At 39.5% G+C, this 17,863-nt stretch overlaps 1 protein-coding gene and 1 long non-coding RNA gene across 2 annotated transcripts in view; both read right to left on the bottom strand.

Moving 5' to 3' along the window:
• Window positions 1–17,863, bottom strand: part of LOC106911700 (uncharacterized) — a 407,869-nt gene that overhangs the window by 158,240 nt on the left and 231,766 nt on the right. The window lies entirely within an intron of this gene.
• Window positions 13,157–17,833, bottom strand: LOC106913583 (uncharacterized). Its single transcript, XM_088009584.1, has 3 exons — window positions 17,353–17,833; window positions 16,827–17,011; window positions 13,157–13,777 (listed from the first exon to the last, which is right to left on the bottom strand). Exons 1-3 carry the CDS (start codon window positions 17,831–17,833, stop codon window positions 13,157–13,159), a joined length of 1,287 nt encoding a protein of 428 aa, XP_087865710.1.

The following is a 17,863-nucleotide window of genomic DNA, read 5'->3' as shown; positions in this document are numbered from 1 at the left end:
TATTTATGGGTGGCGACATTGCAGACCAGCAGCTGCGCTCTATGTCCCGCAAATTAGGATTTATAAAGGAAAGGCTTTATGCATCCCATTTTTTGTGCGCTGCACCTTTCTAAATATTTCTGTACGCCAAGTTTTAGTGTGAAAACTGCGCATTCTTTTATGCATGAGGCCCCAGATATTCTTACTCAGGAGAAACTTTGCTCCTGTGTTTAACACACAAAGCAGTAACACACACAATGTGTGAGGGTTTAAATCGACTCTTAAATGTGTTCATGAAGCAGTGCCTCTCTGTAAATGAGAAAGTGGACGTTTATTCTAAATCATGTGAAGTTGTACATTTACAGAATAAAGATGTTTTATGTCCATAAGGAGCACAAAGCGGGCGGCTCGACTAAAGGATGGCTGCAGCTACCGGTACCGCTCCTTCTTTAAGTTTTGCTCAGAAATCCAGGATGATTAGTCTGAATTAATTTAAACGCTAATAAACCATCATCAACATTTCCCAGCAGATCAATATGATCTCTGCTCAGTCGCTCCCTCTGAGTCCTTCCATTGGCAATGTTCTCCATCAGAGCCATAGCGCTCCACAATTACGCGGCTCACCTTTGCGCAGCTACTTATATACGTGAGTACATACACACCTTGATCACCTTAAAAATAATCAAACCTGTTGATTATTTTTAATCAGCAGGTTTGAGTTAATCTGCTGATCCAACCCTGTTTTCTTATTTTAGTGAGAATGAAATTACCCCACAGATGCATTACATGCGCTTCGGCTCATGCATTACATCTTTATGAGACAAAAACTGATGAAAAATACTATTTACATTCGAGCGAAGTTTTCACATACTTTTATTTTTATTTTCTTTATTTATGTGTGTGTTAGCTAAATGCGGTTCAGTATAATCATTTACGTTTCAGCAATAAAGTATTAAAATCATGAAAAACATCGGTTTGGTGCTTCTTGGTCTAAATAACACCGAATGTAGTCAGATTTAAGTGTATTTAGGTGAGTTTTGACGCTTTGTGGTTTGATATTGTCCACAGAAAATGTTTGCGTGGCTGCCGCACATTTTCACGCCAGTGGAAAAAGTGTGCATATATTTACGCAAACCTTGACGCAAAGTAAATTTTTATACATGCCAACTTTTGCGTAAAATATGGGACCGCACATTTTTTGTGCGCACGCACGCTTTATGCATGAGGCCCCTGCTCTTCTCTAAGCGAAGTCTGGATTTCTCAACAAGCGCCTCAAAGCATCAGGACACCATGTCCCGTCTGTGTAGTGTCTCCTCGTTGGACTGGACCGTTTCATTGTCTGTCTCTGCTTTTACAGAATCATCTTCAGTCCAAAGCGGAACTAGAGTTGTAACTATAAAGGAATCTATGAAGCCATGCTCTCTGCACACTATGCTGGCATTCAACCTTCTTTTATTCTGAGACACAAGTCGCTCTGGTGAGACAGGAAGCCGTCAAGGAAAACAAAACCCAGTGAGTTTCCAAACATGTGGTGAGCCGTTGTGATGCTGGACCAGCCGTGGAGCAGAGTGGACAGCAGAGGCTGCAGCCTGCAGCTTAATCTGCTCCATATCTTGACGACTGGCCGCAGTCTGAAATCTACAACATTCTGTTGAGCACAGCTCTACTAACCCCAGACAGTCACCTCTGTGGCACCGCTATCACTCACTCTGAGTGTGTGTGTGTGTGTGAGTGTGTATTAGAGAGAGAGAGAGAGACCAGACCATGCTGCAGATAACCTGATGTTATTGATGCTCAAGACCACAGAGCCACTGCTATCTACATGTGCTGCATAAACACACACACACACACACACACACACACACACACACACACACACACATACACACACACACACACACACACACACACTGAGGCCATATTAGCAGGCATTAAAGGTATGTGGGGTTTAGTTTGACAACCTTCCCTCCTGTCTTCTGTTTTTTCCTCTCAGATCTTGGTTCCTCCTCCTTCCTGTTGTCACATGTTGCCATTTTTCCTCTTCCTGCCCTCCATTCATGTCATCTCCTTCTGAAATCTCCTCATATTATATTTTCCTCTGTTCTCTGCCTCCTCTGATCCTTCCCTTTGGCTCTCCACTCCTCCTCCTCTCTCTCTCTCTCTCCTGCCCATTTATCTAAATCTGTGCTCTCCTTAACCACTTCTTATCAGAAGTGGCGGTCGCTCTCCATCCTAAACGCACCGCTCCAGATTTTAATTTTCTTTAGATTAATGTCCTCCTCTCCTCTCTTAATGCTTTCAGCCTTCAGCTATCCTGCTCCCCGATGTCTATCAGTGCACACACACACACACACACACGCACACACACACACACACACACACACACACACACACACGCACACACACATAGAAGCACGCGCTTGAAGCATCATGCGCTCACACAGAATTTGAGCAGCTTAAATACACACATTTGTCTCCCTTGTGCTCCGCCATCTCCACCGATCACACATAGCCACAAAAACAGGCCTGCAAAATGGAATGGAAAAATTTCCTCAAATTTCCTGTAAATTAGAAGGTGTTGCCAATCTCTACTGAGGTTTAAAGAAAACAACTCACCCTGAATTCTTTTCATTACGGTTAAAGCCAATAAAGCCGAGCTGAGCAGAGAAGATCAAATGAGACCAGAGGACATCCAGCATGTCACCTTTAAATAGGCCACTTTTAACGGAACAGTACAAACTCTGATGAGAAGCCTGGCTGGGTGTTACCTTATGTCTGTTTATTCTGTTGCCATGTTTTACATTTTCCTGTCAAAAAGTGACTTTTGAATTTGAATATTTTGGGAAGGATTTTAAGCAAACTTTGCCGAACGAAAATATCTTTGCTGTAAAAAATCATCTGAATCAAGATGAAATGTCTTTAAAAAACAATTCTAATAATAATTCTTCAAAATAAACACATCTGTGAATGACACACACACACACAGCTGTGATCAGTCTGTCCTGTGCAGCAGATGAAATCATTACAGATGGATTGACCTGATGTCCGAAGAGGAAACAGAAAACTCTCAAATTTCACTGGATCAAAAGAAGAAGGAAAAGTTAGAGAATAAAGTTAATTACTGTGTTTAATAGCAAAAAGCAAAAACTATAAATATATTTGCTAAATAAATAAACAAACAACTAATCCCTAGAAAAAAAAGGTGTACTAAGTATGTTAAATTTTAACATACTTTATCATACTTCAAGTACACTTAGGATTAATATAGGATTAATATACTTAAAGTGTGCTTTTTTGGAACAACTTTTTTTGTGCTTGGTGTATTTTAATAGTTTTTAAATTGTAGTAATGTACAATTTAAAGTATACTAAGCATACTTCAACATACTTTTTTGGAACAACTTAAAATACACTTAAGTATGCTGCTTTAAGGAAATGTGAAAAATGTTTCATCAAGGACAGAGTATTGTTTTAATACAATGTCACAGCATTCTAGTGCAGACAAACTGATATTTTTCCTTCCTAAGAACAGTGAGGATCAACAACAGAACATTCCCATTCACTGCACCTTACAAAAACCTACAAAAAAGAACAATAGAACAATTAAACAGAGAAAGCATTTGTATTTTAAAGAGCACAGAAAAATGGCAAAGAAATTCAGTAAGGCTTACAACTTTCAGCCGTTGTGGACTTGCTATGTATGTGACATAATCAGAACTGATGATGATTGGGGCCGGATGCCTGAAGTGGAAAAACAATTCTGAGTGACTCCTTTGCCTGTTTATGTTAGAAGTAGAAAAAAATAGTCAGCAATATCATAGAATCAGCTGATGGTGGCATCAACTATGAAGCTGTTTTAAGTGTGGATTTAAAGGAGACAAACTACCTTAAAATCTTTCCATTCATGATCTGAACACACTGATCTTTGTAGGGTGTTGAGGGGGGCTGGTGGTGCCCATCTCTAGCAGTCATCAGATGAGAGGCGGGGTTTATCCTGGACAGGTCACCAGTCCATCACAGGGCCCTGAAAGCCAACAACAAATGAAATGAAAGAAAGAGAAATGTTAGATTAACAAGGAGAAAAGTTCTGTCCAGTTATTTTGAAATCAAATCATGTTAGTTAAGCACTTAGTGTTGGTAACACACCAGTTTTTGCTGTTGAAAATGTAGCTAGCTGCTCAGTAAAAAATAAGAAGAAAAAAACTTACACCATGAAGACGATGTGGAGGTTCATCCTCAGAACTGGTTGGTGATCTGGGGGAGCCAAAGCTTCTTCTGAGACAAGAAAGTATTTAGGTCTTCTAACACCTGATCTCTCTGTCTTCATCTTTCATCTTCATTTGCTTAGACTGCAAAAATATGTTGAAGATAAAAACAATGATTAACGAGTTATAACAACACAGCCTCACAATATCAAAGTCTCTTTGACATACTGAGCTTAATTAAAATCAGGTTAAGTTTATGAAGAAAAGTAAATGAATTCGCAACAAACAGAGCCTCCATGCAGTTATAACATGAAGCTGAATGATTGTTATAGTAATAATCATAAAAGTCACAATAAAATTGATAAAATAATTATTTCTGAAACCAACGTAAGTTTATGTCTTTACTGCACTGTTTATAATTACGGTCATTAATAAGCAAACTTACCACCAGCTAGCAACATGTTAGCAGCCTTCGTCCCTTCGGTTCCTTTTGTGACCCACGTTTCATTTCCATCCGGTTCTTGTCCAGTTATGTTGTCGTCTCACTCGGACTAGGACGTCACCAGCTTGAATTAACCAAAATTACTAACTATTATCAAGGCCCTCTCTACTTTTAAGGCAATATTATGCGAGTAAAAATGGCGAATTTGAACAGCGTCTGTTATCTTCTTTGGCTTCAAGTCTTTTCTTCTTTATATAGGGTTTAAAAAAAAGAAGAAAGAAAAGAAAGTGTGCAATACCGCCACCATCTGGTCTGGAGTATGAGATGAAGCTAATGCCGTTGACTTTTAGATCTTACATCATACATCTGAAAATGGATTGGGTAAAGACAGCTTCCGTGTTTTTGTTAAAAAACTGAAAACAACAGATCATATTTGGAGAGATGTAAAACTGAAGACAGTGTTGTGGTCAAGACCACCTAACCCGAGACCAAGACATGACCAAGACCAGAGTGTATCGAGACCGAGACAAGACCAAGACTTTTAGGGTCAGAGACCAAGTCAAGACCAAGACTGAGGAAAGTCGAGACCGAGTCAAGACCAAGACCAGCACCCCGCGCTATGACACGATAAAATGTGAAATATAATCAAAATTGTTTCTCAAACTGATCTGAAAGATCCGTATTCCCATACAAAGACCTAGATATTAAATACTTGATAAATTTTACCAATATTAAAAGCAGAACAAACTTTTTTTCTGCTTTGCTTCCATCTCTGTGCTACAATCTGCGGTGGTCTGGTGCCACCCCTAAAAAGATAACGCCCTGGGCATTTGCCTATATTGCTTATGTCAGAAACCACCACTCTCTGTACCATTTAACATAGCAATTGAGCCAATGCCCAGATGGCAAATAACGCTCAACTATGAACACTGACCAAGGAGCAACAAGCAAGAAGTAACCATGCACAAGGCGCTCATCGTGACTGTTCTCACCCTCTCTCCCACTACATGAAGCTAGGTAGTCTGACACCATGGCACACATTACAGCTGCCACTTTGAACGAAAACAATCAAAGAGCAATGTGCATGCTCTGCGTGCTCTTTCATTCTTGTGTTTTATTTATTTGTTAATTAAAAAAAATATCAATGTACATAATTAAATAAAATAATGATAGGTACTGCAGTGTACGCAGAGCATTACAAGAACAAAGAAGAGTGTTCTGTCAGGTCAGCATACGCTGTCAGATCGTCACACGCTTAGAACGAACTCATGGCTATATCTGTCAGACACGTCATTACTGTTGTGGATAGGGGTAATGTGAGATCACGTGGTGTTATTAGTGATTGTAGATCACCTGTTGCTCACCTGGTGACTTCAGTGAGTGGGTGATGGGGGAGGTCTACTTTTTGCTGACCGCTATGTTTTGTCTTTGATCACTGTTTAATTCTACGGATCCGTTTTATGCTGCTTTTGAACACTGTTTGCCTTTGGATATTGACAATAAAATCATTGCAACTGCAGCTTGGATTTATGTTTTGATCAGCTTGCGCGTCAACAACCACTCCCCTACTCAGCGACTTTGTTTGATAGTCGCTAATAATTACCATATCATTTTATTTAATTAGCAACATAGAATCATGACGCAGATCATCATACACTTTATTAACACTTGTATGGCATCCTGACTTAGCGGTTAAGTAGGTTAATGAGTTTTACATGGGCGTATGTTGTAGTTGACTGCAGCTGCAGCCAGACCTTGCTTTAATACACTTTGAAACCACAACGCATGTATATTTATATAGTTATCATTGAAAACAATTTAATGACTTATTTTCATCAGAACTTGCTGCGTATGGTGAACTGACAACTCCTCTGACTGTCGGATTCTTAATGCGCACAGGCCTGGTACTCACTGCATGTATGCTATTCTGACAGCGTACGGTAATCTGATAGAACAACAGTGTTCTGTTAGATCAGCATACGTTGTCAGATAGTCATACGCTTGGCTCAGACATGTATACGCTGTCATTACCATATGATTTTATTTAATCAGCAACATAGAATCATGACGTAGATCATCATACACTTTGTTATTGACAGCTGTATGGCATCCTAACTTAGCGGTTAAGTAAGTAGGTTAATGAGTTTTACATGGGCGTGTGTTGTAGTTGACTGCAGCTGCAGCTAGACTCTGCTTTAAATACACTTTGCATGCATGCTATCCTGACAGCGTATGGCTATCTGATAGAACTACGGCTCTCAGCGACACTCCAGTCCTATCTAATAAGAAAAGAGATGAGCAGATTAATCGTACTGTTCCTGAATGTCACATCACTATATTGCAGACTTTTGGACACAGCGTTGTCCCATAATGCGACAAGTCAGTCAACACCTCCGCACAATAATTCAGTGCAGTGAGTGACTTTTTTTCATCACAAATAACGTGTCTCTGTATAGCTAGCTTTGCTAACATCACGTCATCGGAGCTTACCTTCTTTGAGCTACTTTTCTAAGTGACGAAAAAAGTTAGACGTTGTCCCCACCGTCTGTGAAAGCGAAGCGCTGCTTAGCTGTGGTCATCGGATTTCTTATGATTTATGCAGCGCTATTCCATTACTGACGATTAGACAGACATCTTCTGCCGCTCAGAGAAAACAACTGCGCATGTCTTGGAGCGCCGCGTGTGAGTGAAAGGTGGGGAGGGGGAGAGGGAGTAACATTGGTTGGATTTTAATCGGTGCGTTTTGCATCCAGTGAAAACAAAGATGTTAACAAATAAACTGGACAGTATGCTGTACGTTTAGTGATATTTTCATAGTTGCGGTCTCGACTGGTCTTGAAATAAAATGCCGAGTCCTCAGCGCCCGAGACCGGGACAAGACCGATATCAAATGCGGTCGAGTCCGAGACAAGACCGAGACCATCAAAAAATGGTCTCGAGACCAAGACCAATCTTGAGTACTACAACACTGACTGAAGATACCTGATACATTTATTGTTAAGGACAAGTATTATTTTTATTGTAGCACCTCTATCACTAAAGTGTCACTGTAGGAGCTATTTTCCCAGTTAAATCTTAGAATTAAAATTGTTTAGTTTATTATTTTTTGTCTATTTTTTTGGTTGATTTATCATTATAATTTTTGTTTAATTTGTTATTTAGAATAAGTTTTTGGTTAGTAATTCACTTAATTAGTTAATTAATTTCAGGTTGGGATATGGGTATTTCACGTTATAAATAGGTGGGTCTTGGGTAGTTTATTATGCACGTGGGTGGTCATAAGGTTTTTTACCAGCCAATCAGTCACATCGGTTTCTTTTGTCAGTCAGAGAACAGGTACAGGAATAGGAGCAGAAGCCTGTAACCTTTTTGCCTGAACTGCAAATAAAACCAAAGAACTATATTTTGACTTTTGATTCTTTTTTTTCTTTTTTTTTTGCTGCGTAAACCAGAATCCACGGTGCATCAGGTGACTATTGAGTTGGATTCACTTTTGTTTTGATCACCTTCAAGTTTTTGGGTTTTTTGATTTTTGAATTTAAGTTTTGGGACAAATGGTCACTACAGTCACTGTTTAATATTTTGGCATGAACACATTAATTACTTTGTTAAACAACATTCCACAATAAGGATGATCATTTTTTTATTCTTTGCCATTTTAACAAAATATTAAAAGATTATTAAGGCACCTAAAAAGGCATACTTTATTAGCCTAAAGTATACACTGAGATGTAATTTAAAACATACTGAAATTAATAATTTAATGTAAGCGTTAAGTGAATTAAAAAAAATATATATTTTGAGCATATATTTTAAAATATACACAAAATATCTTTTACAGATATTTAAATTTTTTTTTAAATAGACACTTGAGCAAGTGTGTATTTACACTTGGACAAATACATATTTTGTTCACTTAAAGTATACTTTTATTATATTTCTTAAAGGTGTATTTTGGTACAGTTATATTTAAGTGTGCTTAAAGTTATAATTTCAAAATTGGTACAAGCATACTTTTAGCATACTTCATATATATTTATAACCGTAGTACACTTAATACTTAGTATACTTAAAATATACTTTCACAAATGTAAGTATGTTTGAAATATACGAAAGTATACTTTTTTCTTACTAATAAAAGTAAAAACATAAAACATAAAATGTGCTAATGTATTAGCAATACATTAGCTGCATTGCTAATACATTGGCATGTATGCTAATGTATTTATCCTGGCTTATTTTATGTTTCGTTACTCTTCAACAGATTTTGACACTCCAGTCATTCGTACTAATTGTCAAACTTGTGCCAGGAAATTACATTTACGTTTTATGGTTCAGTTTTCCATTTAGTTTTTATTTGTCCATTTTGCAGCAAATGCATTAAACAAAAAGTCTCAGTATAAGTCAACACAGCAAACATAAAACTTATGAACAAAACATGACACCTTTATAATCTTGGCTGAATGAGAGGCCCCATCAGGGCCCCATCAAGGCCTCTCATTCAGGGGCCAAACTTTGCAGCTGTTATCAACCCGTTTTAACCCTACTGTTGTCCTCGGGTCAAAATGACCCATCTTTACAATGTTGTCCTTGGGTCATTTTGACCCGAGGACAACAGGAGGAAAAACTCCAGGTAAAAGGAGTTTACCTGATTGAGATGTTTTTCTCAATCACTTTTGAACCATTTTTTGTAAAGATAACCCTGACTATGTGAACTCCTAATTTCCCCAGAGGAGATAATTAAGTCTTTTTAAAAGTGATTACAGGGTGATTTCATTGTCTGATTTGCTATTCTACTACATTTAAGATAACAATGTTTCACAGTCCTTATCTCTGGGCTTCATAGGAGGAATCCTCACAGGAAATAGTTCAAATAATAATGCAAACTCAACTGTTTAGTGACTAAGACAGACATTGTTTGTCAAGAGTATTTTTGTATGGCAAACCCAGCAGGTGAAACAGTGTTACTCTACACACAGTGGTAGATCTGTATCATTTGTAAGAAGTCTGAAATCAGTTGGCTCCATGGAAGTCTACTGTGATTGGTCTCCGCTTTGCTGCTCTAACCATGTAAACACGTCCACTCTCCAGAAGTGTTTCATTACTTTTACTGGCTGCCCAATAATGTCCCACTTTACTGCTGATGTTGTGTAGAGACAATAACAGGAAACGTACGCTTGACTTAGGACAAATTAAAATGACTGATACACAGACTTAATTTAAATTTCATTTTTATTTTATACTGTTGTTATTTCATAGGCCTTGAAACAAAAGTGACTGCATTACCTGCTGTTTTTGTGCCGTAAAAGCTTAAAGGTGCAGGAAATAGTCCTCTGCCTGTCATTTTTAGTGTATTACAAAGAAAATGCAGGAATGGGATTGACTGTATTGAGAGCTTACTGATATTTTACTATTATTGTACTGATGCGTGGAAACATTATATCTTAATTTCACAAATAAAGCAAATAATAAAATGTAATTATAAATGTCAGTTCTTTTTTTCAGGGTGTCAGGGTGTGTAGAATAAATGGCACAATGAAGGGCTAATCAATTTAGATTAGGGCCAGAACTTTAATAAGTTAACTTTTATTAATTAATAACACTGACTATAAGAAGTTATAAATTTTAATTCAATTAATCACATTTTTTTTGTTTTTGTTTTACACTGTTCAGAGCTGAATGTTGTTTTCTGGTACATGTGCGAAATGTTTTGAGACACTTTGCAAAAAAAAAAAAAAGAGTAATTTCTATTAAAAATTCACAAACATTCAGATGTCAGACAGGAAGTCTCACAAAATCTCTCAAGATTACATGAGTCAATAAACATGGCTGATGAGGAATAAGCTGGGCGATAGTTTGTGGAAAAGGTGTTGGATGAAAGAGTGGAGAACAGTGTCAGTGGAGGCTTTAGTACACTGACATGGAGTTGAGGTGTGTTTTCCTTTTTCTTCTTTTGTCTTAGGAATTATTATTATATGATATGTATTTTGGATTCTATCACCTGGCATCCAAAAATCTCACAGACGTAAGAAGTTTGGTCCGACAGTGTGCGGACTGGTGTGCAGCCACATGGCATGGACACACACCCAACACACAGAAGGAATATCTCCTATAATCATCTTTAGAGCTATCATGATAATCAGAGCATCTGTAAGATCATCAGAAAGTTAAAAGTGCCATAAAAATGTAAACCAGGCAGAACATGAGCAGAGTTGTTGCACCATAATCCTTATTACGGATTGTCTTTGGACATTTAGCTTTATATTTTGTCCTCTCTTTTCCTCTGGCAGCCTATCAGTGGATTGGTCTTTTTTCATTAAACGGGTGAAATAACTGTTTAAGTTGGCTGATAAAATTCTTAAAATTGTTGTTTTTAATTTTATTTTAGCAAGTCTCTGCAGCTGCTTCACTCATCAGAAACTCTTAAGTACGACTGCTGTATAAAGCTAGGCCTCCTGTTTACTGACAGGCAGACATGGCAGCAGTTCAATATTTTTCACTCAGAACAGCAGAACACGCTCTGTGTCGTTTCAGACCATATTGCGTTTCTGACAGCCTGTGTTTGAATGCTCATGTTCTCATACTGAGAAGCTGTATGAGTACAGTATGATTAAACCAAGAACTAGGCTTTAAAGCTGACACACTGCAAAACAACTGGATAGTTGGGAACCCACTGATTTGTAACTATAGACTTCAGTTGTAATAATCAGTAATATTTTCTTTCAGAGAAAATGCAGTTCATATGGGACTGTGTTATGACGGGAGTTTTTAAAACACTGCACAAGCAAGAAAAAAAATATTGCGTAGCTACCCTTTATTTTTACTTTCCCGGTTGTTTGGAAAGCAATGAGAATCCTGAAAATACTTTAAAAAATAAAGTTTATGTTTATGCTTATGTTTATGCTAAAGTTTTGACGTGTGATACTTAAAAGAGCAATTCTTCTTTGAATCACTAATGAATCCCCTGGAGTCCATAGTGCTGCAGAGCTGCATTCAGATCAGGTTCCCACTGTTGGTCGTGTTTTATTTATTTATTTAACCAGGTTAGTAATTAAGAACAAATTCTTGTTGACAGTAACAACCTGGCAGGAGGGAAGGACAGATAGATGCACACACAGCAAATTTGGAAGTGTTCAGTCAACTCCTTCAGAGTTGAATTCAACATTTTGAAAGTGTCTATACTGGTCCATTCTGGATGGCGTAGAATTTACACTTTTGAAAGTGTTATTTGTGATATAGTTGAATCAACACTCACAGTAGCTGAAATTAAACACACATCAGTGTTGACTTACTCAACACTAGTGTATTTTGTCAAAAGTTAACATTATGAACGTGTTAATGTAACACAGAATGGTGTAAAGTATATATTACCATAGAAATCTGAGTTTTGAAATACTACTGGCAGGATATTCTGTGGTGGTGCAGGGGTTAAGCACAACCCACATATGGAGGATCTAGTTTTCAATGCGGCTGTTGTGGGTTCGCTTCCCAGTCTTCCCCTTCTCTCATTACCCACTTTTTTTTGTCAATTTACTACCAAATAAAAGGCACTAGAGCAATTAAAATCTTTTTTTCTGGCCATCAATAATCCCCAAATTCATATTAAAAGACATTAGATGCCACTTTAATCTACAAAAAACACCAGCACCAGTTGCAGTATGTAATCTACTTTTATTTCAAAACATCAAACAGCACTGACAGCAATATACAACAAAGGTCATTCATTCATGGTACTTTGCACTGAAGGTGAAGTGTGCTTTGAAAGTTCATTGGAAGCGGCCATAGATGGTCTTGTGATCACTGATGGTGAAGTGTCTTTGGTGCTTTATTTTCGCCAACATGAAGCAGGAAGACTTCCAGCCTGGAAGGAAAAACAGGAAATATAGCAGAAACATAAGGATAATAAATATATATTTTAAAAAAAAAAGTGTGAACAAAACTAATCAGACTCACCTGTGTGTGTCACCATCATATTCATTCAAATTACTCCCAGTTTACAAGATAAAGCATAAAAAAGTCAGAAACAATCACTAAAGAAATTAGTCAGCTTATAGGAACATTTTTCGACAGCATTAAAAGTCGTGCCAACCTGACTGAAGAAATGTGTTGAAGTCATCATAACAGGCTTCAGTCACCAACATGACACACTAACAAAGAAAAAACATTTTGGCAGTTTTTAGATATGCCACAGGTACAAAACACCAGAGTCAAATGGCTCTATTACCTCTTCATTGCGTAGATACGTTCTCCAGAGTCCTGCTAATCACCTAATTTTTTACTGTTACTTAGGACATTTTATAGTATAACACATTTATACAGAAACTTCTTTCACATGGAAAAAACTAAAATACAATTTGTCACATTTCCCACTAAAAGAAGATAAGAACAAGGATGTTAAAACCAAACTCTGTATGTTCAAAGTTGAGCAGGACTGGTGTGATTCCTTACAAAGTTCTGAGAAATCCCGTCCTTCCAAACAGCGCTTGGTGCTCAGAGGAGAAACCCCCCCCTGCTGCTCTTTCCCTCCTGCCTCACCCAGAGGGCCAGGCCGCCGCTGCTGGGACCTCTGTCCATGGAGCGCCGGCCCCTTTGTCCATGGAGCCGCAGGCGATTCTTCTTTGTGGCTGTGTCCTTGGCGCGCCACCTGCAGCTCTGATGGTTTCTCTTCTTGCTACTGCCATCCGGATCACAGCCACGGGGGGCATCTGCCTGCGCCTGCTTACCAGCAAGTTTCTGGAGGTCCATATGGCGTCTTTGATGGTGGCGAGGGTGAGCCACATCTCTGCGAAGTCTTTCTTCACCATTTTCTGGTGGCTCACCCCGTACAGCACTAGCTGTGGATCAAGGACCTCCCTTGCTGGCAAGTATGGGAATTGCAAGGAGCCGGCCTTTGCCCACAGGTCCCTGGCAGCGCTGCACTCCCACAGCAGGTGCCTCACTGACTCCGGCGTGCCACCACCGGGTCGGGGGCAGATGGACATCGCTGACATGCCGCGGGAGTGCATAATGGCTCTGACCGGGAGGATCTCATGAGCCACCATCCAGGACAGGTCCTGGAGTCTGATCGGAAGGACAGGATGGCCCACATTGCGCCAAACTGTAGTGGCATCTCTGCACAGGAGGCTGCGCGCTGGAGTCACTGGTTCCCGGTCCTGCACAACAGAGATAATAAAACGATGGTTAGTTAAAATCCGGATCTCCTCTCCTTCCAGTTTAAAATGTTGTAAAAATTTCTGTATAAAGGCGTATCCTGGTGGGAGGTTAAAAGCTACTGGTTTTCTAAAATCACTCTTTAAAAGTTTCAATTTCCTCAGGTATGACCCAAACCAGAATCTATTCATTGCATTTGTCTTTGGATTGCTAAAAATGTCCATGGCTTGTTTAAAATGAGTGCTGGTGTAGTGGCTGCCTAAAAACAGGTACAGGTCTGGGACTCCTTTTCCTCCTTTCTCTTTTGGTTTTGTCATAATTTCACGTTTTAATCTCTCCCATTTGGAGTCCCAGATGAAATAAAAAATGTCCAGTTGCAGCTCTAAACACACTCTCTTAGGGGGAATAAAAACAGAACTGGTTAGTAAAAACACTGGTAAAATCACTGCTTTTACAATTAAAATCTTTCCCTCTATTGTTAGGTTCCTCATTGTCCAGAAACCTAGTCTTTGTTTTACTTTTCGTGTTATTTCTGTCCAGTTTGTTTTTCCTTTGCCATTTTTATCAAATTTAACTCGTAAAATTTTCTGTTCTTCTTGGGTCACCTGAAACTGCAGTCGTATTTTTTCGCTATTTTTCCATGGTCCGTAAAATTGTGCTTTTGTTTTTTCTTTATTTAATTTGGAGCCTGACGCCTTGTCGAACCAGTCTGTTAGTTGGAAAACTCTGTCTACTGACGAAAGATCTGTACATAAAATGTTAAAATCATCCATATATAAAAGACATTTCGCCATCTGCCCTCCACTCCCCGGTATAGTTACACCTGAGATCAGTGGGTCCCTTCTCAAGATCTGCGCAAGCGGCTCAATGCAGGTCACATAGAGAAGGGCAGATAATGGACAACCCTGACGGACACCGCAGTTCACTTTCACTGCTTTTGTCAGAAACCCGTTAACCATGAATCTGCTGGACATGTCTTGGTACAGCAGTCCCACCCACGCTATGAACCTCCCAGGAAAACCCATTTTTTGCAGTACCTGGAAAAGGTGCTGGTGCGAGACCCGATCAAAAGCTTTCTCAAAATCTAGACTTAGGACTATCAGCCGAATATTTCTGTCTCTCGCAAAACAGATGGTGTCTCGGATCAGTACGAGGCTGTCCGTGATCCTCCTTCCCAGCACTGCGCAGGCTTGATCTGGGTGGATTAGATCCCCCAACACTCGGCGCATCCTGGCTGCTAAAAGTTTACTAAAAAGTTTACAGTCAACGTTTAAAAGGGTGATGGGTCACCAGTTTTTTAGATCTCTTTTGTCCTTGTCCTTATATAAAAGTGTAACTATTCCTGTTCTAAAACTATCTGGAAGTGTGTCAAGTTTATTAAAATCTGTAAAAACAACAATTAAATCAGGTGCTAAAAAGTCCCAAAATGTTAAATAAAATTCTGAAGGGAGTCCGTCTGAGCCTGGAGATTTTCCTCTTTTAAAACTCTTTGGTGAATTAAAAAGCTCTAAAAGAGTAAAATCCTGCTCTAAAAAACTAGTTTCTTTTAAAAAATTTTCAAGAAAATCCAAAGTTTCATTTATATTTTCTTTGTTGACTGTGTTTCCTGTATATAATTTACTATAAAACTTTTCAATCACTTTTTTCTTTTCTTCTACGTTAGACACTATGTCTCCATTTTCTGACTTTAGTTCAGACATAAAACTCGGATTATTTATTATTTTCTTGAAAAAGTATCTAGTACATTTTTCTCCTTCTTCTATTTCTCTCTCTCTACTTCTTAAAATAACTCCCTTGCTTTTTATTTCTGCTAAAATGCTCATTTTTTTCTTTACTTCTCTTATTTCTTTGTTAAAATCCAGTCCCTGTTGGTTTAAAAGGTGATATCTCTGTAAACGTTTCTGCTGCCCCATCATGCATCTATGTTCTTTTTTCTTTTTCTTTTCTCCTGCTTTTTTTCTTTTTCTTTTTCCCTGCTTGTCTGAAGAAAGTCTGGGTTCTACCTTTCACCATCTCCCACCACTGTGCTCGTGTTTCGTACAGGTCTTGGAAGGTCTGCCACTTGCGGTACCGCTCCCGGTACTGGCTGACCAGAGCCTGGTCCTCCAGCAGGGAGAGGTTGAGCTTCCACAGACCTCTCCTGGTCGTCGCACCTGAAGGGAGTGAAAGCGTGCAGGACAGAAGGAGGTGATTCGAAAAGAAAGCCGGTGACAATCTAGCATCGGTTAGGGCGCAATCCCTTGTGAAGAAATAGTCAATGTGAGAGGCTATCATCACTGACCCAGGTGTAGCCCTCCTCTCCAGGATGCATGCTTCTAAAACAGTCCACTAGTTTAAAATCCCTAACGACTCTGTAATAAAAGCGATGTCTTGTCTACCTTAAAATTTTGTCCGGTTCCTTTTCTGTCTTTTCTAGTTAAAACACAATTAAAATCCCCCCCAATGATTAAAGGTTTTCTTCCCAGCATGTGGGGCTGCAGTTCCTCTAAAAGGTCATACCTGTCATGTTTGTCAATAAAACCATAAATATTTAAGAGGTTAAAATCCTGTCCGTTAAAAGTCAAATTTTCTAATAGTGCTCCTCCCTCTCTCACCACAGTGCTCCCCTTCACCAAGATGTGCGGATTATATATATCGTTTTTATTCTCATTGGAGCCGCTCCATATGGATGGTCGTGGCCACAAATCCTGCCACCAGGTGTAGGTTTTTAAAAACGGGAGTGTACATTCTTGTAGTAAAAACAAATCGGACTGCACAGAACTTAAAAAGGATAAAACACTCTGGGCTCTAACTTGCAACTTCACACTTCTAACATTGATAGTTGAGAAGGTGAGAGTCATGAGTATAATGACTAAAAACAGGTAAGACATTTTAAAGGATTAAAACAATAAAACCCACACTAAAAACCCGTTTAAAACCAAGTTAAAAATGGGCTCAGAGACTGTCCTGTGAACAGAGCTCTTCCTCGACCCCGCATGGTGGTGCAGGTCGGGCCGGAGCTCCGTTCCCCCTTCGGACTCTTGGTATCGGACTTTTTTCTAAAGCCGATACCTTCAATGGGTCCTCCGGGGTTGATTGCTGAGCAACATGTTGAAAAGAGGCCTCATCGGATGAGTTAGAGAGGAAGAACTTGGTCTCCTCTCCAAATGAACCAAAGAGGTTCTCAAGTCTTCCTCTCTTCTCCACTGTGACGGTCCGGTCTGAGGGAGACTCCGATGCCGGCCTCTTTTCCCCCCCTCACTGGATGTTTCGGCCTAGGGGGTCGCTTCCTTCTCCTGCCCCTCTCCCGTCACCTCCTCCTCTCCTCCAATCAGAGGAGCAGACGGGAGATTTGAATTTTCCAGCCCAACGGCTTCAATTTGCTCACTTACCCTGTCTGCTTGTTCCGCTTCCTTTGCCTTTTTCAGTTTATTTGCGAAAGATTTTGGACAGTCTCTGAAAAGATGATCTTGTTCACCACATAAATTACATTTCCGCCCATTTGTACATTCGTCAAACGTGTGTCCCACTTCTCTACACTTACCACAAAAAACCTTTTCACAAGCTTCGGCCAGATGACCATGTTCACCACACTTACGGCAGAGTTTCGGTTGGCCCTGATAATGAATGTAGCCTCGGTTCTCCCCCAGGACTATCATGGATGGGAGATGTTTTAGGCCCTGGAAGCCTTGGGGGTCTTCCCACTGTTTAATGGGGACCCGCCAAGCGCAATTCCAGATGCCGTCCACATCCCGCACCTTCATAGCCTGGCCCTTCACCGTGCAGTATCTACCCAGCCACATACAGATGTCTTCAGCACTGACAGTCTCATTGAACAACCTGACAATCACCGTTTTCAGGGAGTTGTCAGTCAGTTTCTCAACGTCAAAAGCTGAAAACTGGGTCTTTACATTTTTATACTGTGTCCAAAACTCTTTTAACAGGTCACTGCTTGTGAAACTCACGTTGTATCCTCTGTTGAAGGGCAGGGTGAGGATACAGTTCAGGTCATCTGGCCGAAACTTCAAAGTTTGTTGAATCAGTTTTCTCGAGAAGTCCAATCTTGACATACCAGTCATCTTACCATTTTCCGTATATAAAAAGCGAAC

This window comes from Poecilia mexicana, unplaced genomic scaffold, assembly GCF_051168715.1.
Source record: "Poecilia mexicana isolate PSO_F unplaced genomic scaffold, ASM5116871v1 scaffold_10, whole genome shotgun sequence".
In the NCBI taxonomy this organism is placed as follows: Eukaryota; Metazoa; Chordata; class Actinopteri; order Cyprinodontiformes; family Poeciliidae; genus Poecilia; species Poecilia mexicana.
The sequence above is the reverse complement of the archived record's forward strand: the minus strand, read 5'-3'. Positions and strand labels throughout refer to the sequence as shown.